The sequence below is a fragment of the Lycorma delicatula genome, chromosome 3 (genome assembly GCF_047948215.1).
Source record: "Lycorma delicatula isolate Av1 chromosome 3, ASM4794821v1, whole genome shotgun sequence".
In the NCBI taxonomy this organism is placed as follows: domain Eukaryota; kingdom Metazoa; phylum Arthropoda; class Insecta; order Hemiptera; family Fulgoridae; genus Lycorma; species Lycorma delicatula.
This window is the reverse complement of record NC_134457.1, coordinates 37,822,032-37,849,272: the sequence shown is the minus strand read 5'-3', so window position 1 is coordinate 37,849,272 and position 27,241 is coordinate 37,822,032. Positions and strand designations below refer to the sequence as shown.

The 27,241-nt window shown below is 31.4% G+C and overlaps 1 protein-coding gene across 1 annotated transcript in view; it reads right to left on the bottom strand.

The window, feature by feature from the left end:
* The window catches only part of LOC142321113 (RYamide receptor-like), a 227,312-nt gene that overhangs the window by 49,988 nt on the left and 150,083 nt on the right, over positions 1 to 27,241 (bottom strand). The window contains exon 5 of the mRNA XM_075359105.1: positions 20,780 to 20,926. Within this exon, the coding sequence (XP_075215220.1) occupies positions 20,780 to 20,926 (147 nt within the window). The remainder of the gene's footprint in view (positions 1 to 20,779; positions 20,927 to 27,241) is intronic.

Sequence of the window (27,241 nt, the reverse complement as noted above, 5' to 3'; positions counted from 1 at the left end):
ATCAACACCTTCTGTTGTAGATTAATTTTTTATGCTTAATGTATTTACCTTAACATTATTTTATTATTTGTATTTAAATAATTAATAAAGACATTAATCATATCTATATTTTATCGTATAATTTGTTATATATATATATATATATATCAACTAAGTTATTGGTAAATTATTGGTGATAATTAATATTTGTCTTCAGTCTTTAAAATAAACTGAAATATCTGTCTGTCTGAATACATCAGGAACCTCCTATTTGGAGGCCAATCACCGGTATTCCCGGTCGCCCAATATAGTCCAGCATGACTACCCGGGAAGCGCTTGAATCAACCCGTCCCACTTTCAGTTAAGCTCAATGCCAAGAGCAAGACAGACTGTAATTTGTTTGCAGGTAAGTTTGAAAAAGTTAAGAAACGATTTACAAAAATGATGTATTAAAAAGTAAATTCAGTTTTTTTGGCATTAAAAGTTAATAGTTTTATGCCTAATACAATTTTGTTAAATTAGATAGGGATAGCGTATGAAAACTATTGCTGAGAATCGTAAAATAATGTAAGAATTATCACCGACGCATATCAAGACACGATATAATACACTTTTTAACAACAATTAAGTCAAAAAACTTTAAAAAACTGTTTAATAAAAGTTAATTCATTAATTCATTGCTTGAGGGTCCACTTAAAATACAAACTTTTATTTAATTCATATATATTATATTAATATATTTTATATTAATATTACTTTATATATTAAAATTTTGGATATACCTTCCAAATACAAATTTTAATAAACAATGTTATGCGTACATGCTAACAAAGAGAAACTTATTATTTCCTAAAATTACTGCTTCCAGGAATACATTCCGGTAGTGCTTATATGTGATAATACTTTATTCTAACTTATATACGGGTATATCTATACTCGTATATCCACTGATATAAGTATTTTCAGTGATCCTCAGCCAGGCCACCGACCCGGTTAAAAATAAATCAGGATTGGTCAAATATAAACCGGACTTTGGTTTATAACAATTTTTCGTACAGAATAAAAATAAAAATACATATTTATCGCTTTTCTGTGAATAGTCGATTAATTTCAACACATTTTTTCTAACGTGTTGGGAGCGAGTATAATCTCATATGATCATTCGATGCATAACATTATTTACCTCTCGTCGATATCGATTCAGGAGGCTTTGGCAAATTTCCTGTGGGGCTTATTTTTATTTTAGGTCAAAACTGTTGGAACCCCCCACGCACAGACTTTGTGGAACTCACGGTGCTTTGTGATAATGGAATGTGCTCTTCCATGACTGATACCCACTTTCAAAGAGGTTTTTATCAGCAGTAAGATACCGATCTTCTTCATTAAAGTCAAAAATCTATCCGTCCGTCACACTTTTCTTCAAACGCCTATTGTACTTGTCATTTTCTAAAGTTTAATGGCCCAGTTAAAACAGTCCGGCAAAATCCCGGTTTATTTTTTTTTTCTTGCTATACGTAATTAAATAGTTAACTACTTTAAATCGTATTCAATTTTTCTATTTTATCATTCTTAAATTTATTTGTACAGTATAAATCTGCTGCACGTTATAACAGGAAAAATTTAATTTGGACGTGAGAAGTTTTTTAATCAAAAACTTCATATAAGCTGGAAGAGTATTGTGTGACTTTTTTGGCTACTCCGGTCAAGTCAAGCAACACTTATTACATTGCAAAGATTCAATTAGATAACTAATTTCACAAATAAATTTTATCAATAAAAATAACTTTCAAAATTAGACATCTAATAAAACTGAATAAAAAAATTAAAATAATTATTATGGAAAATAATCTTCTTTAAATATTAATAGATTACAAAACTGGTAATATTTTTTGGAATGATATAAAAAAAGATTCAGCCGTAATTTTAAATAAATTCATACTAGATTTTTTTAAGGAAATGAAAAATTTTTTTTTTTTAAATATATTAGTGAATAATTAAATATCAGTACTTTAACACTTAACTCAATGGGTATAATACAATGAGCTTTTAAACTTTTAAAAATTCAAAAAACGATTTTTCGTCGCCACAGATTACAGGAATGGTATGAGGAAAACGATTTATAGTCATTTTGAGCCCCATTGATCTAAAAAATATTCATGTGAAAATCTCCCATTAACTCCTTTCTGAAGTAAAAAATAGCTGAAAAAGGAAACAAATTCAAGTCATTTTTTGGGAATGGGAGTGAATATTAAAAAAACGAATTTGGGCAATTCATTATCCTAATGAAAAGGTTTGAACTTTTGTAAGAAAAGATTTTGGATAAAATGTTAAAGCAAAATTTTTAAGTTTTACTTTAGCCAAAACACCCCCATTCCTTTTACCAATGCTTGTAAAAATGTAATATAATAATTCCCTAAGGACGGCATTTTTCTACACACGTTTGAAAAAAGTAGGTTCACGGAGTCTGAAGTTATTACGCTTTAAACAGGCCAACATCTATTCGTACATACAAACTTTCTTATAAAAATCCTAATGTTGGGCTAGAGATAACATTCTAATATAAAAAGTTGGCCTTTTTTTTTGGTGATGTCGCCGTTAGACATTCTAAAAAATAGTATTTTTTTGAAATTGATTACTGTACGTTTCCTTTAGCATAGCAATACTAGCTATATTAGCCTGGAAAGTAAAAAAACGCTGAAACTTTATTTAGAATCTAGATAGGCATATCTTTCGTAATTTAGGAATAAAGTAAATGACAAAATTTTCTTTTGTCGATTGGTGGTGAATAGAATAGAATCAAATACTTTGAAAGTGTTAAAGTAAATTGTGTTTGAATGTAGAAAAGAAAGTGTTACTCATAGTTTGTATAAACTAGAATCATACAGCTGTGACAAGAGTAGAATACGATAAAAGGGAAGCTGTTATATTTAAACGGATGAGGTAAATGTGTCGTTATACTCGTTGTTTTTCCGTTGATACAAAGAAGAAACATTAAAGGAACAGAGGTAAACTTTATATTCAAAGTAAAACACCGACAGAGAAAATAGAACTTCTTTTGGTGAAATCAAAAATAAGCTTAAAAGAAAAACTGAGTAGCGTACAAATCATAGCTCGGAAATAAATTCAATTTTAAAGTAAGCAAAACTATAAAAGGTTAATAAAAATTATATAACTGAACGGAGGATTGAATTTTAAATTAAAAGAATAATACGTCGTAAAATTTTTTTCTACATTATTTGTAATATTTATTAATATTATTATTTGTAATTTTTTAATATAATTTATTATAAAGTACTGCAATTGAGAATTTTTTTAAATTTAATAACATAATCTAACTATGCATGTGGTTTAAAAACCAATAAAATGTAGTTAGAAATAATTTTTATAATTAATTAATTTTAAAGAATAAGGAACTTTACGAACCTCCTGTTTAAAAAAAACTTACACGAAAGAAGATGCGTTTATTCAACCCTCCATAAAAATTCAATTGGTTAAAAATAAACCCTCCATAAATCTCATCACTGCATTGGTGTCTCCTCAAACTTATATAAAGAGGAGGAGCAAATTATACACAGGAACAAGGGGTTCCTGTGTATCATTTCACTATTCAAATCCGTATTCTTTTATTAATGTACATACTAGACAGTTCCATTATATTGTTACGACACGTCGGTAATATATTTGGGCAATTTCATTCAGCGATAGGAGATAATAAGTCTAATTTTTTCTTCGATTACTGTTTTACTTGATCTTCTGACTGGGTAAACCGAATTTTATGGAATTTTGCGCGATGTTATTGAAAATAATGTAAAACTCGTAACTAAATACGAGGTACTGATGTAATTCTTTTTTGTAAAAATCGATCTAGGATGTAAAGAAATGCGGCCACCATAATTTATTAACTAACAATAAATTATGCTAAACTACAAATAACTTGGCAGAAGAACCCACGTCCTGGTTCCTCACGTCACAGGACGAGTTTCTTCGGGAACTTCGCAAGACGATAGGTGAGTCGGTCACTATTGACGTCCTGTCAATGCGGCCGGCTTACGGCTCCACTCAGGTGGTTACACTGGCAGTGCCGCTAATACTGGCGGACAAACTAGTGGCAGTTCGGATTGGGTGGGTGGCCTGTCGAGTGATGCGGCGTACATCCGACGACCTTTGCTTCAGATGTAGGAATCGAGGCCACAGGGCCAAGTTCTTTTCCGGCGCAAACACAAGCACCCACTGTTTTACACGTGGTAAGGCTGGCCAGTTACGTAAGGACTGCCAGCAGGACCCTAAGTGCTTATCCTGCAAGTCACACGGTCCTGCGCCTGGAGGTCGGGGATGTAAGATGGCTCCATCGGCAGCTGGAACTGCCTAAAAGACCGAGTCCCGGCTATCATGCGGGAACTTTGTTCTCGACGTGGTAGTTAGAGGCTATGGCACCCCTCGGAACCGAGTTTATGTTTAGTTGCGGATCCGGATTCTGGAGTCTGAGGAAAAAGGAGAAAAAACAACAAATAACTTAGCAAACAATTTAACAACGTTTTACTATTTAAAATCCAGTCCTCCGTTCAGTTACATTTTATTATCCTTTTTTACTCTTGCTTACTTTAAAATTGAATCTATTTCCCAGTAATAATGTGTACGCTACTCAGTTTTTCTTGTACCCTTATTTTTGTCTTTTTCTCAAAACTTCAAGAATAGAATAAGTTTTTTACATAAGCTTTTACTAGCACACTTATAAATATTAATGTTCCAGATAATTTTTCTCCATAAGTAATAGTGTATAGAGGGGTTATGCTTTCAGTAGCCGTAGTTACTAACTTTCCTGGGTTAACCAGGAATTTTTTCCGGCTTTTTTTATAATAAAACAATGCACCTTTACCTGATTGTAAGCAATGCAGCCTTACCTGTTTGTCTACTGCTTACATTGAGGTATTTGTCGTTGAGATTTGAGCTTAAAATTAATTGAATTCTATATACTCGTTTACCATCATTCAATTTAAATACTGTTTAACCATTTATTGAAGCTTCTCACGTCGTCACCTATGAATCTCTTGGCACCCTAAAATTCAATGCACTGTGAATTCCGTTCCTTCAGAATTTTATTTTGAAAGCGATAGATCTCATCTGCAGAATTCAGAAACTCGTTACTTTGCAAAACCACAATGACCTTTTCCAGTCACTCTCGTCGCAGAACTTTGGCTAGACTAACGTAATCTGATGACCATTTTACAGTAAGCTTTGTAGTAACTGAAGCTTTTTCTGGTACGAAGTGGATCGGCAGGATAAGAAACTGATCTGAAAAAGATTTGGTTTTTTAATGACAGTCATGAAATTTTTTATGGTTGAGTTAACAACTCAAATCGAAAAATTCATAATCACATTGTCTATACTTCATATCGAAAAATCAAACGTAAATCTGCATTCATAATTCTTCATACTATTCCATTAACATGCATAGTACCCAATTCCCGCAAATATTAGCAAGAAATGATCTAGAAACATTTTGAAAATCAATTTCTAATCTGATATATTGGCTCGACTACATTTTTTTCATCATAACTGATTACTTAAGCAGTGGTGATTGTGGTTTCCTTGGAATGCATCTTTTACGTTAGTTAAACAATTTAGAAAAATTTCACACCATTTTATTTATTCCGATAAACCTAAATCAATGTACACAATATCTTTACTAGTCTCATGACTTTTGACCAATGTCACATATTTAAGAATAAAAAAAATATAATTTCCCACATTCAAAGTTCATGTTATCTTACATGTAACAGACTATAAAGAGGTTAGATTGTGGCAAATTACTGAAAGCAATAACTTGAATTCCGTAGATATAGAAACTCATTCAAAAGAAAGAACTAAGCGGAATTTACCTTTAAAATATTTATTATTTTACAGTAACCTAAGAATTAAAGAGAAATTATTAAAAGCATTTTTACAGTGCTTTTATAGTAGTAAAATGAAGTCGATAAATCAGAAAAAAAAATGTAGTTGAAACATAGTGTACGAGGTTGAAAACATTTGGATTTATTAAATTTGAAATGCAGAGATCTAAAGACGAATAAAAGAAGAAAAGACTTTATAGTAATGAAACAGAGAACTGTATAAAGTTTAATAAAAACCCTACTGTGGAAGATAAATATTAGAAACATTAAACAGGTACTCACAAGCGGAAGCGGGGACTTCATTGTATTATATTCATTTTAAATTGCTGAATTTGAATCCGGAGGGAAATATTTATTTTTTTATTTTGTTTCTCGATGCCCTGTTCTCGCTGAATAGAGGAGTCACTGACTTGGGTAAACAGAGCAGTCAGGTGACTCAAATTATATTTATAGATTTTGTGAATGGAAAAGACTGGGATATGTTTGTAGCCTATTCTAGAGATGCGTGGCATTATAAGTGGAAACTAGTTTGGGAGTTCAATTATTAACTGCTTAGGATTTCACTTGAATCTGATTATAATGTTTGGTGGTATAGCAATGTTTCACCTTTGATGTTTCAATATTGATGTCGATGTTTCACATTGATTTCTGCCTGAGTTCTGGTTGTTCTAAGTTAACGTGGATGAATATGATTTTATTGAAGATATAAGGATGATTTAAAAGGAAACGGAATTGGAAATCGTAAATGAAAAGTAAAATAAATGTAATTTAATAATTCTATGTACTTAGTTCCTAGTTAAATTATATTATAAAAATTAATTTTGTTAAGTTATGGATACTTCTTAAGTAATCTACCTCTACAACATATCATGCTATTTTTTTGAAATTTAATCTAACTTTGTTTTTAGATTATATTGTATGTATATAAATAAAAATGTAAATGTTCGTTTGTTCAAAATCTTAAATCCCCGAAAGTTCTTCACCGATCACTTTGAAACTTTTGACAACGTTACATTCGAATACGCGCGCGTTTTTATATACATGCTATTTATATACCAAAAATGTCACGTAAAAAATATGTTTTTTTGAAAAACAGCGCTATCTGTTGGACGTAAAAACAACACACGTTATACTAAATATTTTACGATTCCATTTCATTGTTTCTGATATGTGTATCCAATATAGACTATAAAACTACTACACCGATTTACACGCGGGGAAAAGGGAGAAAGGGAAAAATCGGAAAAGCGAAAGAGGGAAAATCAACTGGATGATTTAAACAGTTCTCGATTAAGTTTTATGTGATAGAATAATTTATCTTGTTTTTTTATTTATTTTATTTTTTAGATTTAACAATCTACCTTTATTGTTATTATTATACATTACACTATTTTATGAAGGATATTTTTATAGAGAAATAATATTTTTTATATTTAGGTTTGATTATAATGTTTAATATCGTATAAATGTATTTAATTAAAGCCACTATTCACATCAAAATTAATTTTCAAAATCAAAGTATTTACTTTTTTAAAAAAAAGTGTATGGGAAAGTTAATTTTAAATTGATTTCTCTTAAAATAACTGAAATTTTTCCGATTTCTATGGTGGAACGGTAACGTCTCAGTTTTTCATCTGAGGATCCGGAGTTTGATTCCCCGTCATGCACGGCATTTTTTATACGCTACAAAATTTAATTTTCGTATTCCCACTTACAAGCTTTAAAATCTTATGTGGATAATTAATGAATTAATTCATCATTACGAAGATAAAAAAAAATTTATACAATATTTATATAAGATTTTTAATCTGAGTTAAGTAAATACATTTCTGGTGGTTGTCTTTTGGTACTGTTATAAAATTCTTTTCGTATACTTGATGTTACAAAACGAACCTTACTTTCTTCCAGAAGCAAATTTTTAGAGACTGAAAATTACGAAAAACTGTGAAATTTTCCTAATTTTGGATTTTATCATATCTGCTAATTTTTACTGAAAATTACAGTATGTGTTCTTTTTTTTCGTTACTCCATGGAAGATAAAAATACTTTATAAAATGTTTTCGTAGTTAAGAAAATGTGCTTAATAATGGTACTTATACGGTCGAAGTTTTAGTACGTTTTCCAACAAAGCAGCAAGAACTTCATTATTATAAACCATTTCTTTTTTTTTTCTAATAAGGTACAGAATTTTTAATACAATTTGGTTTGGGCGAAAAACACATATTCCTCTGCATAAATAACTACGTATGCGTTTAAGAATAAAATTACTTTTTTGGTACTACCTAAATTGTAGAGTATTAAATAAAATGGACAAATTTATTATACTGTTTTTCCTGCCGGTTTATTATACCAAATTTGTTTGTCATCAGGCATTTGGTAATTTAAAAATAAAACTTCAAAATATCATCCTTTAAATAAATTTGCAAAAATTGCTGAAGATTTAGCAGTACATGCCAAACTAAATGTATCGGTGTTGTACGGCGATGAGGTCGGTAGATTAATTGTATTAATTTGCAACAGGCAGAATTATTCTTTCAAAAGAAATGGAAGACTGTTCCAAATAATTTCAGTTACAGCCCCTTTAAGCTTCTATTGAAAAAGAGGTGTAGTGGTTTATACTTACTATCAGAATTAGAAATTACTTGTAATTATATGAGCAGTGAACAAAATGTTCATCACCTGAATTCCCCAGAAAATTTTACAAATGGACTAGGCTCTGCTAGGAAGATATACCTTTATGAATATTTCGGACCGTATTGTATTCAAAATATAAAATATAACCTTTGCTTAATACCACAAGTATATGAACCATTATTTAAAAATATTTTACAAGAATAAATTGTCGATGAATTTATTGCCTAACTAAATCTGCAAGTACACCTTCCTGTCACCCATTCGATTAGAATAAATCGACTCAAAGGAAAAGGATCAGAAAGCAATTAAAATTAAACTAAAATGGACTGAAAAAATTAAAAATATATAGTATAAAGTGTATACGTAGTGTAAATAATACATTTTACATCATAAAGTCAATCACTAGAAGTTCATTTGTCATATCTTAACATGTAATTTGACGAATTAATTGGAAAACAACGTAAAAATGGCCTGCATTAAATAAAACTAATTTTAAATTTATAAATGTATAATAGGGAGAATAGTTTGATATTAGGCTTAGTTGTGTAATCTTGTCTAATGTATTATTTAAAATCTACTTTTAGTGCTCGAATTTTCGTATATAATAAGGTCAATTTTCAATTTTTTAAAGTACAAATTAAAAATGTTAAAATCAATAATAAAAAACAATGGAACATATTACGATTTTTAAAAAAAATCGTTTAATAGGTTCCAGTTAATGTGTAAAGATACTTTCCTTGCAGGCGATACCTATATTTGCAAAATAAGAATTTAAAAAAATATTTAATTTTAACAAAATTATTTAATTTCATTCCACAAAAAAAAAAATAGAATTAAAGAAAAAATTAACATTAATTGTATATGTGTATATATGAAATTGACGACTGAACAAAAAATTTCAAACCAAAAATAGAATTGCTAAAAACAGGGAAAATTTATGATCCAGATAACATCACTTTCTCAGTAGTTAAATATTAGAAAATTTGTGAAACCCACTGACATACATTTTTAATTTATGTAGGAAAAAAATTTTTCTAAATCTATTATAAATATTACGAAGAAATGAAAAATAATTTCAGGATTATCACTTTCTTTATTTCCAATGTGACTGCTTCACTAAGCGTTTAGTTTCACTAACCCTTACCAATATTTAATTATTTTATTAGTAATGTCATATTACTTTTTCTGTTTTTAGATAATGACAACCGCTGTAATCAATATAGTTAGTTATGGCGTGGTAAAGAATAATACTGTACCCAGTTAATCTGAAAATTTTTATTAAATGTTTAATTATTTTATAGTTTAATATTTATTGCGTGATTAAAATATTATATTTAGCGCTATCATACTGTAAGAACCGACACTATGTTACTTAATACGACGATAACCAATACCGCTTAATAAATTTGTATTAAGTGTTGATGAGGTAATAAATTATGTACTCGAAAAATTGGCTGGATTGATGTAGGTTACTGGCTTCTGTGGAGAAAGTTTTACCTTAAAGGAGACCGATGGCTATTGAATTTAATTCCCGGTAACTGAGATCCGTGTTATATACTTTTCTTTTAGATAGATTTCATAAGAAAGCTACCTATTGTAATAGGTGCCATGATTCGACTTCCGGAAAATTTCGACATATCTTCGAATTTCACTCACCCAGGCTCCAAAAACCACAGTCAGCTCAAAAGTTTAAATATTATATATAATATATTATTATATATATATATATATATATATATATATATATGTATATATTTCACTTTTGTGTGAACACGATAACTGCCGTATGTTTGCACCAAAATTGCTTCTTAAAAATAACTCGTCCGAAAATCTCGGTCGAGTTCTATATCTTGATATAATCTTTTCTCCTCCTATTTTCACATTCAGTGGTCCATCTTTGTTATTTCTACTACATTTCATTACTTTTGTTTTGTTCTTGTTTATTTTCATGCGCTAGTTCTTGCGTAGGACTTCATCTATGCCGTTCATTGTTTCTTCTAAATCCTTTTTACTCTCTGCTAGAATTACTATATCATCAGCAAATCGTAGCATCTTTAGCTTTTCACCTTGTACTGTTACTCCGAATCTAAATTGTTCTTTAACATCATTAACTGCTAGTTCCATGTAAAGATTAAAAAGTAACGGAGATAGGGAACATCCTTGTTGGACTCCCTTTCTTATTACGGCTTCTTTCTTATGTTCTTCATTTGTTACTGTTGCTGTTTGGTTCCTGTACATGTTAGCAATTGTTCTTCTATCTCTGTATTTGAAACCTAATTATTTTTAAATGCTGAACATTTTATTCCAGTCTACGTTATCGAATGCCTTTTCTAGGTCTATATATATATATATATATATATATATATATATATATATATATATATATTATAATAATAATAATATAGGGTGTTTCATTTTAATTTCCCGAGGAGATTTTTTTGTAAAAATAGTCGCAATAAAAAATATCTGATGTGGACAACACATGACTTCCTTGTACGAGTATTAAATTACATATACACATTTTTGCTGCACTTCATTTGAAAGTGAGATACGATCCTCCAATTCTTTAATAAAGTGGACAGTGACACAATTGCTAAAATATTAGTTTTTATTAACATCAAATATTTATACAACTATTAATTCAACAATCTTAATATTAAGTTAGAGTAAAAGTCCCTTGATTACTGTTTCAATAAATTGTTTACAAAGTATTCCAATAATAAAAAACTGATATGCTACATTGTAAGGTCAAAATTAATATTTGTAACTAGTATACAGGAGTTCACTAAACGGAATTATTATTTTAACTTTTATTTATACGACACACCAGAAATCTTGTACATATTACGCTCAGTGAAAACTTTTTGTTTTTATAATAATCACTTTAATTGAATACAATCAAAAATGTATTTTATTTTTCTGTCAAATAATTAAACTGATTTTTAAAAAAATAATATACAATTTTTATAAAAATTTGTTAAGAAAATAAAAAAATAATATGATTTTAAATTAGAATTTTCAATTAATATTAACTGTAGAGTTTCATCAAAGCGATTACATATAAACGCATGTAATAATGCCTCTTAAATTACATTACACATTATTAAAAGTATATAAAATTTTATTTCACTAATAACATTGATTTTTTTTTTTGTTTTTGAATAATTATTTATTGTAAAACTTTTTTTTACAATCACGAGTTAATAATAATTAATAAATCAATATATTTAATTTAAGAAAAATTTCAAAAAATTAATTAAAAAAAGCTAAAAAAAAAAGAAAGGGAGATAAAGTCTGATTCGAACCGATGTGCTTCATATAGATCCAAATATTTCGTTAATCAAAATTTCATTTGGCTATAACTCTGGGACCAATGAAAATAATTACCATTTATGATATATCGTTGAAAAGCTAGCTCTCAATGAGGGTTAGGAAAAAGTTCAATATCCAATTTTTTTTTTTGATTTTGGTCTTAGTTGGACACTTTTGGTTGTCGATTGCAATCAAGCGGGAGAGGTGCACAACGACATATTACAACAGTTCTATATTCAAAATTTCAACGTCTGTGCAAACGTATGTACGAGATACGTACATACGTTTGCACAGACGTATGTACGAGATACGTACATACGTTTGCACAGACGTCACGACGAAACTATTCAAAATGGATTCAGGGGTGGTCATAATGGATATTTTCATTGAAATCTGAAAACCAACATTTTTCGCGATCATGATCCTTTTTATTTCGTACAAGGAAGTAAAAATGACTCAAACAAAGGTTACTTAGATTGGAGGAGAACACCTCATGATGACCTTTGATTTTACCTTGAAATTTACCTTGACCTGATTTCAAGGATAACGCGATTTTGTAAAATAGAATGATCTGTTTTTGACCCCACCTAGGAAAAGACAAACAATTTACATGGAATATGTAGTCGTCATACATATGAACCTTAAAGCTTTTTTGAAGTTCATATGGCGTTACATTATCATAAAACGTCATGACTACATTGAAGTACGTCGACGTGACATTTTTCGCTCTTTCAATTGGTGCTATCTTCAAAGGGGACCTCAAGGTCACGGTCACGGTCAAGGTCACCGCCAGATAACTTCTGTAAAGTCATTTTTATACTTTTTCCCATAGTTTGCGAGATAAATGGCCTGCAATATTAATATTCCAGGAATGTGTGGCCTTCAAAAACGTATAACTCGTATATCCATATAACATTATCTCTGATGGTTAGCTATGGCCTTTAAAAAAGGCCCAAGGTTATACGTGTGACTGCATATTCTAATGTACAATTTTTGCTATATTTATTGGTGGATCAAAACATGTCATTCCATTTTAAAAATTGTGTTGTAGACGGTATAAAATTATTTACTATAGCCTACAGGAAGCGTGTCAAGATAAGATACTATATCAGCGTATTAATGAGAGGTTGACATCGCAACCACTATTGATGGAGAATCAGTATGGCTTTGTCCTGGTAAGGGGACGGAAGAAGATACTTTACGAGTTTTAAGCATTATCCAGAATAATAAGTCTTGGGGATTTTCCTTGACATATCCGGGGCATTTAACAATCTGTGCTTTATTTCAATTACAGAGACGTGGGTGTACCAAAAATGAAATGCAGGTAATGCGTAGCTACTTTGGGCATCGAGACGTTCTACTTTGTGATGGTGGCCACGAAGTGAATAAGACACTGTCTAAGGGTTGTTCCCAAGGCAGTGTGCTGGACCCCTTATTGTGGTTTATGGAGTTGGATTCTTTGAGGCGGGTAATGTTGCCCGGCGGCTGTCGCGTTGTCGCTTACGCCGTTGACGGGCTGCTGCTGGTCGAAGGATGTTCGCGAAATTAGGTTGAATTCCGCGCCTCTCGGGTATACAGGATACTTGAGCTCTGGGGCCGTCAACATAAGATAGCATTCAGCCCGGGAAAACCAAGATGGTACTGCTGAAGGGCCGTTTGGTTGTGACGAGGCGGATCCATGTTTCAATGTCAGGCCATCGAATTCGATATGTTCAAGTTCAGAAGTACCTCGAGGTGCTTCTTGACGAAATTTTTTTTTTTAAGCAGCATTTACATTAGGTCGTAAAGAAGACTTGTAGTGCCTTCTTTGATATTCGACGTGTAGTTAATCCGAATTGGTTAATCTGAATTTTAAGACTATGGGTATCCTCTATAAGATTGTGTGTGTGTGTGTGTGTGTGTGTGTGTGTGTGTGTGTGTGTATGAGGCAATTATGTTGTATGCCACACCTGTTTGGGCGGATAGGCTAAAATTTAAAACTTATAGGGCAATTTTGTTGAGGGCCCAGTGCGTTTTGTTGTAAACGGGTGACAGGTCGTTATCGTACAATCCCTCGTGATTGCTGGAGTAAAGCCTATTGGTGTTCTTGCGCTTGGGTATCAACAACTCGGATACCCCGCCTCGGTGATTTGTAGCAGGGGGATGAGGTGAATACAATATCTGCCCTGGGTTGAGTATTAATTGAATGCCGATCCGACCCAGAGGAGCAGGAGAAAAAAAAAAGTGATGTTAGATGGCTGATGGGCGTTACACGCATGGTCTCTTCCTTGATGTAAGGAATCTGCGCCAAGAAGTACCTCTTGGATATCTTCTAACAAATACATAACTCAGTTTGTTTCGGACCATGGTACTTTTAGGGATAGGTTGGCTCGTTTCGGCCTGGCTGATTCGGGTCTGTGTTCGTGATGTAGGATATTAGATGATGCCTTTCATGTTTTATATGTCTGTCATCGGTATGATGAAAGACAATTGGAGGTAGTGAGGCAGTTCGGGAATATTGAATCTACTCTATATTTAAATGTTAACTGAAAAAGCCTGTCCGAATGGTCAGTTGTGGAGAACTGAATAAAATATTTGGCTCTTCAGCGAATTGCGAAGGACGTGTAGGATGGGGAGTACGAGTTACTCGGGTAGTTAGAGACCGCTTGGGCGTTTTCTTGTCACCAAGGTAGACGCTCCGTAGTTTTGTTTTTGTTCGGTTATTTTGTGATTTTTTTTATTTCGTTGCTGGCCTATAACTCAAAAGTAAACATTGTATTTCTACTCAGTTCTGTTTGTTTGAGTAGTTTGTTTTCGATTTTGTTTTGTATTTATTGATGTACGTTCTTACACCGATGGAAATGTCATTCGTGGCATTTACATCGATCGCATCCCGACGGAAGCCAAGCTGTTAACTGAGAGATGTTATTCAGTCTGTGGATTTAAAAGATGACCTCCAGTAATGCTCATCAGAGTTCACTGCGGAGGGGATGGCGTGGCGACCGGAATCGTCACATGGCGGGATCTTCCCTTTCGGGGTCAGGAAGCGTGTCATTCGTTCAATTATTTAAATATACCCTTCATACAAAAATTCATTCAAACCTTTTTTTAATTACGTTACAATTGACTTATTGCTCTTATTCATTGATACGCATGCTCTGAATAAGGCTATATAATGATATATTTATTTAACAAACTGCGTCTAAGCACCGGAATGTAATAATTTTGTTAAATTTTGTAGCTAGAAAGAAAATATATAATCTCCCTTGCAGTACAAACAGAGAATCATTAAACAATTATATATCAAAGTATCATTGTTTTATAAAGGTTACAAAAAGAATAAAGACAACAACCCAAAAATAAAAACTTCCAGTTGATTAAAGTTGTCTTCATATATATAAATTTTAAATCATATTTTAAAATTTTGCTAAATTAAGAGTACAACAGAGTATAATTATAAGATACAAAAATAATAATACAATTTGGATGTAACAGAGTTCGTATGAAATCAAATTGAAAAGAAAATTTAATCATTTAAATTTAAATTCATTTAAATTTTAATCATTTAAGTTAAAGAAGATGAGATTTATAAAAATTCAATTTAAGTAGATTTTCAATTAATGTCTTGCTATAAAGCCATTTATTATAAAAGTATAAAGAAAGAAGAAATTATAAAGAAAGAAAATAGTGACTGTTGTTTTAAAGGCCACGATGTAGTTACATTCATTAAATATAAAACTCCTTGATAAACCGTAATAAAAAATATTCGAGAAGAATGAAGAAAAAAAAATGTTTTATTTTGAAACACTCGATATGGGGACTGTTCCAGAATTCCGTCATATTATATAGAAATCCTATATATATATAGAACATTTTATGTACTTTTAAATTTTTCAAACCAACTTGATGATTTTAAGATCTGATAAATGGTGAAATATTACTGACATTACGAGATAGTGCTTACGTCTCATCAAATCTTACGGACGAGCGAAAAGAACGATTTTGAATTACAAAACAATTTTAATAATTGATTGATGGAAAATTTCACAAAAAAGACGATCAGATATTACAGTTGGAGGAAAGTGTGAGTAAAATTTCCGATAAGGCTGTCGAAATGGAAAGCGAAGTGACCGTGATGACAGAGGAGACGTCATAAAATATCCATTCAATCAGTTAAAGAGAAAGCGTGAACGGATGATAACGGTCTGGAATACGAATACCAAATGTTCGTGATCTAAAAAAGATATGTTTGAAAAAGACACTGAAAAAGATAACATGGATCGGTACGAATAGTTGGTATACAGGAAGACCGAACGCTATGATCATCTTTTCGAAAAGCAAACAAACTTTACTACGTAAATATTCTGTGTATAACGAGGGCAATAACAAAATAAAAACTACCGCTTCTGATTTTGAACGTACCGTAGAGAAGTTGGACGGTGACCGTACATTTTCTACAGCTTTGAAATTGGTATTTATTAGACAAAAAAAAGAAAATTAGTATGAATAAAATTTGTTTAATGATTAATATATATGTACTAGTTAGAACGTGTGTAATACTTAAAATCTATTTGTTTAAATCTTAAAAATAGATTTCTCGCTCTACTGTGTTTTATTTCTGATTTTCAAATCCTTGAACACTGCAATTTCTTGCGATACTTTTATTTTCAAGTAATAACTCGAAAGTCATAAAATTTTAATCTTTGCAATACATATTATATTAGCAATCACAAAAAATACATTGTGTTTGTTCCGTTCCATGTTGAGCCGGTTGGTGCTGCACTCTAGCAGCTACTAGCGCTGGCCTGCGAATTAATATAATATGACCATTCTACGTTAGAGTCCCACCCACTGCGGTCGCAATATTAATTTCGCCCGGATGGACAATTAGTGTTAGTTATATTCTATGTCAGGATCCTGCACAGTGCGGTCGTGTTTTCATTTCAGTACATGGGGGTCTCATAGTATCTTGATAATGTTCAAGTTTAATTATGACTAAAGTGTTATTTAATGCAACTATGGTAATTCAATCAAAATGTCAAGGGTGACAACAAATTAAATATAACGATTCAAGAAGAACATAGCGTTGCTTCATTTCATCATCTACCATCTCATCAAAATTACAGTCACACTAGCTATAAATTCTACCACTGTTCATAAAAAAAAAAAAATGAATAAATAAATGAAATTAAAAGTAGAAAGGCATTTTAATTTAATAAATTATATCCATCTATGTGAAATTTCTATATGGTATCTACTCTCAAAAGCGTTTAAGCGTTTTGCAATCTGCTCCATTTTCATAGAAACACTCGCTGGAGGTCATCATTACATCAAGATAAAATAAAAAACTATATGATGACAGTATGCACACGTCACGTTTATGCCTGGTTTACGTGTTGTTGATTGTGTTATGACTTTGTATGTATACGTATTTTTCGTTTTTCATTTTATATGATGACGACCTCCAATGAGTGACTTTCTGAAGATGATGCAGACTTCCGCAACGCGTTAAAAGGAAGTAGATACCGTATAGAATGTTTACATATATAATTTATTAAATTAATTATCAGTTGCGACTTAGATGCATCAAGATGAATTTTAAACTAAAAGCAAATTTTATATTATTTAAAAAATCTCGGTATTCTGAAATTTCATATTTTAAAAACCTAAAACTTTATTACGTTTACATAATGAATAGTTGTACAACGAACTTTATAACTTTATCGTTTTAATAATACTTGTAGTTCTGTTTCGTATTTGGTTTAGACTCATTTTACGCCTGATCGTATTTACAGTGATAGTGATTTACAAAAAAATATTAAATTGTGTATGTTGCTGTCCTCAGAGGTGGCAGCTTCTCTTGCTGCTGCAAGTTCGTAGTGTTCTTCTATTAAAAGATTTTGTTGGAAGGGCACGAGATGGAATTATATTAAAGTGAACTAGTCCAGTACTGTATTTGCTTGTAGAAAAAAAAGTAAATATGAGAATCGGTAACGCTTTGAATGGTCTTGATGCTATACATAACTGCCGTCCGATTCATAAAAGGTAGGAGTGAGGAAATTATGTCGGTTTTATGGTATCATCGGTAGCTCCATCTGGCAGCCGGATATGTAATCGATTGGAATACCAACACGAAGGCGTATCCAAGACTTCTCACAGAAGAGCTGGATGAAAGTATATTTATATGATGAGGTGAGCCATGTAAGATGATGTTTTCACAACGGTGGTTTTTGGTGGCATATTTCGTAAAATCTCTGTACAAGGCTTAGATGTCCTATACTTAGATGATCCATCTATGCTTACAATTGCCAGTGCAGTTCAAAGCGGATTAAGAAGAAGGTTTCATTATTTATTCGGATTCTAAACATACAGGAGTCTGATTTTCAGCGTTTTAATTTCCTATAACCTGAAAAGGGCATGCATTTCCAAACTTTTGAACGCTTTTGGGGAAGCGCATTGTACAGTAATAAAAAGCACAGAGGCATCACACGCTATCTCTTAGAATCCCCTACTTTATTGAGTTCTATGATAGCAGCTGGTAGGGGATAATCCATTTTTCAACAATTCGCGTGCTATTAAGGACTTACTGATTGGTGAATTTTTGGAGAGAACCTCTGGCTATTCATAAATACTATTTTCATTGATTGAGCATGACGCGTTCTCGTCAGTTGACAATTCTAGTATATATATATATATATATATACATACTAGTATATATTCTTAAATGTTCTTAAATTGACTTCCGAATGGTATGCGTTGTGGCTGCATTTGTTGAAGGTAGGACTTAAGGGACAAAGTGAAAGTAATTCTACAAACATGTACTGAATTAATATCTACACATATTGTTGATATAAAATTAATTGAAAGGTCATTTTTGTCTTCAAAAAAACAAAAATAACAAAAGACTAATCACTCCAAAAGCAGACATTCTGCACCATAAAGTAATCATTAATTTGAAGAGATTTTTCAAGCAGATGGTGGTCATTTCTGATAATTTTAAATGCGCTTTAATCGTCATTATTAGTTGGGGAATTACATGCAGTTTCTCCTACACCAGTGGGATTAAATTTATTAAAACAAAATTTTGGTCCGATAGCTCGTGCATCCACTGAATTTTTGTCGCCGAGTACAAGATTCAATACACTGATCTCTTTGATAAAAGTCAATATATGTTTACACGCTGAACGTTTTGGGATTCGAAAGAACCATTACATGCTTAATGATCTCTAATGGACGTACGGAGTTGAAACTTCCTTCTGGTCTATTGTCTAATGTAGACATGCCTCTCCAACCGATTCCGATAGTGTGGTGACTAATACTTTCTCATGTCTTTCAGTAAAATGGTTTCTCCTTCTTTCTTTTTTCTGTTTACCCTCCAGTAAGTACCTTTCAGATAATACTTCAGAGGATTAATGAGGATGACATGTATGAGTGTAAATGAAGTGTAGTCTTGTACGACCATTTCTCAGATGTCTCAGTTCGACCATTCCTGAGATGTGTGGTTAATTGAAACCCAACCACCAAAGAACAAACGGTATCCACGATATAGTGTTAAAATAATTAACTTTACTAACTACTAATAATTGACTTGTACGCTGGAACTTTCGACTTCCAAATCAGCTGATTTGGGAAGACGCGATCACCACTAGACCAACCCGGTGGGTTATAATAGTTTCTCCTAAATACCTATTGTATCACGTAACGAGAATCACTATTTTTCAAAAAATCTCAATTGTGGTGAGTACGCAATGTGCAGCCGACCAGGGCTTCATGTTCATTGAAATGGCGTCTCTCCCTAAATAGCTTTGTGTGTATCACGTCATCTACATCCTGAGGCCATAAAATTACAATGCGAGTCAAAATGGTAGGTGAACGCTGGTACATCCGTTATTACATTACATACTGTTATATTTCACATTACGCTTCTATCATGTATTGTAAAGCTTTGTGAATTCTTAAAAGCTGACACATTATCGTTTGCAGCTTAGGCAATCCTTTCTTATCAGAATAATTCCTTATAAACTTTGCTGTTTCCCTCTTCTATTACTAACAAGTTAAGTTTCAGGTTTTGACTTAAAAGAAGTATCTGTAGTTCTAAGTATGAGAAAGGCAATTTCAAAAACCATAAATAATGGAATTAAAATTATTTAATGTTATTCTGTTTTCATTAATTTCCTCAATAACAATAAACTAATTATATTTTTCTGGCTAGATAAATTATCTTTAAAACTTGTTGACTATTTATAATATGACATTTTATTTTAATGATTTGGATAATTTGAACAAAAAATTGTTCATAAATAATACTCTTTTTAATAAAACATATTTATATTGTAATATTTCGTTAAAAAAAATTAAAAACAGACAAGAGTCCTAAAACAGCCTTGCTGGAAAATATGGCTCAAATGATGATACTGCAAATTCATAAATAGTTAATCTCACTCTCTACTTTTCCTTATTTTAGTTATTTATTTTCACTACGGCTGTCGAACATCACATCACCTGTTTTATGTTAAGTACCTTAAAAGTGATAATTGGAAAAATGTAATATCGGTCATTTCGTTTACCAGGGAACGAAGGTGTGAAAGGTTTTCCATTGCCTTTTTCACTGAGCCGAATAGATATTAACATCAAAACTTAATGAAATGTCAGGTAACATTTAACACTACACTTCCCTCTGTTTACCGTAGTTTTTATATGAATAATGAATTATTACTTGAAAAATATTAAATCTGACGTTTTAATCCAAGATGCTTTACTCAGTTCACAGCTCTTGCGAAAATATTTTGAAAAATATTTTAAAATAACAAATTTATATTCTTCTTTTTATGGTAATCAATCCGATGTAGGAAAATAATACAGCGTCGCTACTCATTAAGGGAAGTATGTTTTAATAACATTTTTATTTTGAGTGTTGTACTTTTACTGTTTACGTACTAATTGCTAAATATTTAGAAGAAGCAATGTTTTTTTATAATACTTACTGTCTATCGTATTTGAACTGTTTGGCTTCTGATATGTATAATTGTACAGCTGATACAGCGCCTGCCATAACCCATATTCCAGCAATTACCAGTTTATTTCTACATTTTCTAGTTCTTAAATCCAGAGGATGCATTACTGCTTTGTACCTGTAAAACATAAATAGTACTGTAAAAAAAAAATAATAAGTTCACAGGGAAGAACATGAACTTTTAGAAAACTGAAAACTAAGCTGCTAAGAATTGAAAATAATTATAACTGCACATTTTTTTTTTTTGTAATGACAATTTAATTAAGAACAATAAAATAAAACTTTTTTGTACTTAGTCAACCATAAAAAATATATACATTCATTTCACAAACAACAAATTGTTTTTTATTAGGCTATGTCATGCTTTAGTTTTGCATTGGTAAATCCATTTAGATTAATGTGATTTTATACAGCATATTATATATGTATATAAGCCGGTTCCAAGCCAGAACCCATTTTTGCAAATAAATGGGAAAGTGTGGAAGGGAGGAATAGCAACTTCATTAAAAAAAAATTGTGTCCACCTGGCTCAGGGTAGTAGCATACCTCCTACTGGTTACTAAGTAAAACCGATCAACGTTCTCAAATGCAAAAGAACGTGACAATAAAGAAAGTAGGAGTACCTAGAAGATCGATCTTTAAATGAAACTCAGGGAAAGTCCAGACGTCTGCAACTTCACCACTGGTTTTACTTTGTAAAGCGTTGGTAGCGACTTCAGGGAATTTCAGGAAACAACGAAGACTTCAGGATTTCGAAACAACGAAGTCAAGGAAAAAAGAAGAATAGATAAATTGGAAAAAGTTTTAAATTACATGGTGGATGATAAATCTTACATGAAAAAGATTTAGAAATTGAGAAAAATTTAATTTAATATGTAAGGCGATTTTTAGGACATTACAAAATAATTAGAGACTAGAGGCTATTCAGAAATTTAATAAAATGGTAGATGTACTGACCTTTTTATCAGGAAATGAAGCTTGTATGAACAAATAGAAAGATGACAGTTGTTATTCAGGCAGCGGGAATAAAATTTCTCGTCAGTCAAAAGCAGCAGTATGAGAACGGGTATATTGCAAAATGAAGATATTTGAACAGAGTTGCAAATTTTTCCTTAAATGAACGAATAAAATCATACAGTGTAAAGCAGAATGACAACATTTTCAGAAAATTCCTGAGGATTGACTGCCATTGCTGACAAATAAGTAAACACAACAGGGAGGAGACATATTGGCAGCCCCAAGAAAAGATGGGTTAAAAGCAGATATGCCATGAGTATTATAATAATAATATTATTATTATTAATTATATGTATGTATGTACTCGTAAATACATACATTATGACGAGTAATGGGTAATGAGAAATTTCAGGTGAAAACAAACCATTTGTCATTAATTAGTACTAAATCCCATATTATTTACTGAAAAAGTTAAAACGGTGTTAGTTAAGTATAGGCTTAAAACACTAAACTAAGACCTGTAGGTTTATAATTAAATCCCACATAATTATTTTAATACAGAACAAAACAGGTCGTGTGTGCAGATTTATTAAATGATTGTGACAAAGTCGTCCATTTTGTCAAAGTGTATTTTAAAACAAAAGAACATACTATGCGATAACCAGTAACTACAATGCATTATTAGTTTCCTGAATAGAATGAATCCTATTATTTAATATTTCAATAAAAAAACACACCACAAACAGTGATTTTAAACAGCGTTTTATAATATATACATACTTCGCCGCAAGCCGGCTGTAGTAAATGTTCAGTAATGATGGCATTTCAGTCCATATCATAAAAAACAGCTGTGAATGACCCATAAAGTTTTTTAGAATAATGACTGTAGTCACGTTCCGTTTAACAGTATCCTTAAAGTAAAGCTCTAAAGTGTTCATCTACATTCACATTTATCTACTCGTATTCCATCTATATTCAGATATTCCATTGAAAAGAACATCATTTCTACAACAGTTCCTCTCTTATATCTGCCATGAAATGAAGGGTTTTGTTGAGCAGAAAAACTCGCCTCTTTCTAATCGATGGTATTATTAACACCTTGTAAAATAGAATTACTTTTTATTATGAAAAGAGGGTCGAAAAATATTCTATAAAAATATTATATAAGAGGGTCGTAGAAACCGGTCTCTGAACAATCCAAAACAGGAATGTGTCACTTGACAAAAAAGGAATGAATCTTCATCTCAATTTCGTAATAATAAAAAAAAATCAAGAATTATCTTCAATCTTTAAGCTTTTTTTATAGTTCTGAATATAATATAGAGAGGCCTTCTTGATCAATATATTTTCCAGTAGTTCATGATTACTTTTTAGCCTGTTTTTCTTAAATTACAATACCCAAATTGCTTAAATACTATTTCCCATTGCTAATTTCAATGATTTATTTCTTCTCCTGTTACAGTTTTTCCTCAAAAAGAATTTCCATTTCTTTTTTTACATTTTTCAACATTTAGTAATCTACCGATCAATTCGACAACCTTTTAATAATCCACTGGTATTGATAAATGTTATTTTAGATTTCTACACATTTCAGAATACATTAACTCAAGAGAACCTATGTGATCGATGAGATTTTAATCCTTGTTGTCGTTAAACAATTTTATACGAGTCAGTGCTGTAAAAGAAAAGTAACAAATTCAAATTAATTATTAAATTATGCAGAAATAGTATGAAAATATACAATGATTATTTGCACATTTATAATTTCAAACAGCTAAAAATTTTATTTTACAGATATTTTGGTTAATTAATTAATTATTATGTTACAATAAATTGTTACATTTTTATTTTTTACCCGATTAAGGCTGAATTATATAGCACCCTTTTAGTGGCATCGTTTTAAACATTTATTCAATAATTAAGTTTACTAGCGTGACTGAAGCGTATCATTCTTAAATAGTATTCTGCCCTAAGACATTATCCTTATTTTACCCTTCTCCGTATTTTCTTCTTTGTATCTCTTACTATTCCTTTTAGCAACACATTTTAATCAGCTCCTCTCATCTCGTGGCGCAGTGAGTTGGCTTTCCTATTCTGAAGTGTTTTTATTAATCTTCTATTCTCTTTTACTTTTCTCGTCATTTCTTTATTTTCCACCTTGTCTAAAATTTAATCTTTTCCTATCTTCTCCCTACTTAAATTCGAATTGCTTCTCTCCTTTCTATAACAGATTTTACTTTACAGCACCCGTATGCTAAACCCCAACTCACAACCGGACACAGTTTTTAGTGACGGTTTTCTGGCAATTTACCTGTTCACATTCTGGCGCATAAATATATGAATTTAATGCATATCACCTGATAAGCTTTGCAGATTAATATTAGGTTGTTTTCTACAACCACAGGACTGAATCAAATTTCTCAAACAGGTTCCTCAAACAAAAAAATTACCAAGTTGGCAATGGTACATTTAAATGGTTCTTTCAAAACATCGGTTAGAAAGGGATCACAGACAGTTGAAAATGTGTTAAAATGAGAGATAGGTTTTAAGAAAAACAAACTAATTTGTCTAAAGATTTTTCACAGGTTTACTTCATACAGGGAGGAGGTTTCTCAATCCATCCAAAATTTCTATGGAGACTAGAATTACTTTTATCTAGATTAGCAGTAAAATATAATACTAATCAATGAATTTGCTTCGATCAGGTCACTTTGTACAGCGAATTGCTTTTTGCTGACATAAATCTCCAACTAAAAAAAAAACTGTAGTCTTTCTTGTAAGAAAAACCCCAGAAATCCTGCTCACCATTCTGTTCATTGATCATACATAACTGTTGAAAATATTCTAAGGATTTCCCTGGTTCTACAGCTTCTATTTTCACGATGTTACAAAAGAGCCCCATTTCTTATTTTGTTGTTACCGGCAAATCTTAGTAATGTTTCTTTCTTTTTTTCGTCTCTGTCTTCTTTATCTTTTGTCATGAGTCATCTCATATGTGTTTCTTTTTCTTCTAAACGGCTTCTTGCATCTCCTAGTTTCAAAAATTTATCTTTTTCTATGCCGATCGTTTCCGATACCCAAGGGCTTCATATACTGCTCTATTTAATGTTCCCTTTATGTTATTCTATTCTTCGTTAATATCATAACTTAATATAATTCTATTGTTATGGGTAACTATTATTATTTATGTTATGGATAACTATTATTATAGAGCAGTTTTACTGACTTTTCTTAAAGGAGGTAGATCTTGTAAGTCCACATTCTTCCTCTGTTGTGTCTTAACTCAACGAGCTTTGATATTAATTTCTGCTTTTAAAAGGTAGTGGTCTGTTACTACTTCAGCTCCACTAAGAACTCTTGTGTCTCTAAACAGTTCTGCCGTCTTCTGGCTTGCAATTAAGTAGTCTATTACAGATTATTGACCTCTAGCTGCCCATATTATTTTATGGATTCTCTTGTGCTTAAAGTATGAATTCATTATTCTCATATTATTAACCCCTGCAAAGTAGCTTAACTGTTTTCCATTATGATTCATAATTTCCTAGCAATTTTAACCAACTATCCCTTCCAACGATATTTCAATACATGAGTGTAAGATCACCTCCTATTATTGCATAGTCTTTTTTATTACATTGGTCCAGTGTGTCCTGCCGTTTATCATATAATAACTCCGTTTCATCTGCGGTCCCTTGTTCCAGATCATATACACATATAAAGGATATATATCGTCACCACCATGCTAAAGTAACGAATGTGAAAAATCGCATTTTTCAGTTTCGTCATTTTACTACTAATGTGAACGTCCTGCATCTTGTAGTAAGTTATTCAATGCATATTGCTTTTAGGAAGGCTAGTTTAAATCTTATCACTTTTGCAAATAGTTCCATTTTGTGGCATTAATAACGAATAAATTTCTCTATAATCTAAACTATTACAAAAATCTGATAAATTTAATATAGTAAATCTGAAATATCTAATAGCTAAACGCATCACGAAGATTTTCCTTGGGGTGATATACTAGCCGTAGTCACGTCGCAGAAGAATTACGGTAAGATTTCAGGATGCATTTAAGGCAAGAATAGATATACTTATTTTCATTATAAATTAGTACAGATTAATATTATTTAACTTAACACACACGGACGCCATTGTAAATACAGAAACATTACATCATCTGTTTCTAGTTAAAAACCGCAATTCACTTTGCAAATGTTATGATTTTTATATACAAAACAAATGGCGTAACGAATTGGACGGTATGTTCTGAAAGTAACAATTTGAAATATATTCGATAAAAATCTTACAAATTTATGACATCCCACAGTAAATATTCAATCCATTTAAAAGTTCATAACAGATGAGGTGTCACGATACGTTTTATATCATTTTACTCTTCAAATAATGTACTCGTATATTTTAACGAATAATCGTAAAAATACATGCATAAAACGTTTATAAATTTTCAATAAAATTTTTAATGGCAGAGGCTTATGTAAGAATCAATAAACTATTAAGATACCGATATTCATTGGTTTTAAATAATAGAAAAATTCTATGAAAATCTATTCATCATGGTGTCATGTAAAACAGTCAATTTACGTGCATAAAAACAATTTAATGACCCAAACATTCTAGTCCTCCCACACCAATGCTGATAAAAATAAACCAACAACAATACACATTCATCCTTGCGTATCGCAGATATGACACTTAAGTTTCACCGCCCCCAAGGATTACTTCAGTAACTAAACAATCAGAATTACCGTAACCAATCGATCCTATTTTCCTAATAAATCAAAATTACGAAAACGACTGACCAGTCAAAAAGTCACTAATTCCCTCCTATCAGAACTGCAAAAGAGAATGAACAATGATAAAGTAATAATCTCCAACCCATCATAATCCTTATTCTTTGCGACGGCTGCCAAAATACATAGGTTTTTATTTGTTATTTACACGTATACCTACAAAATCCAGAAATTTTCTTTTTAATTTGTTAGTTTATATTTGATGACATATACATGAAAGAAGCATGATTTCAAACAAATAAAACTCCAATCATATGTTTTTTTTTTTTTACATTTATGGCGTGTGCCCTTCGGATGCACGACGCGCCTTTGTTACAATATATAACTCCTGGGTGTCATGCACCCGCACGGGTACACGAACACTGTTATTTCTCTGAGCCTGCCGCTAGGAACGCCACTAGTTGAGCAGACACCTGAATATAATATTACCTGAATAATAATTATATATACCTGAATAAAATAGTTATTTGTAAACGTGTATTATATAATTTTTTCATGACACTTCTAATATGCCGTTGTATGATTTTAAACATCTACAGTATAGCAACACTAAAAATAAATACTATAAGAAATCTGTGAAAACGTGTACTTCGTTGGGCGCACGACGCATCATACTAATGGGTAGTGTGCGCCCGTAAATGACACGACGTCATTAAAAAAAGAACTAG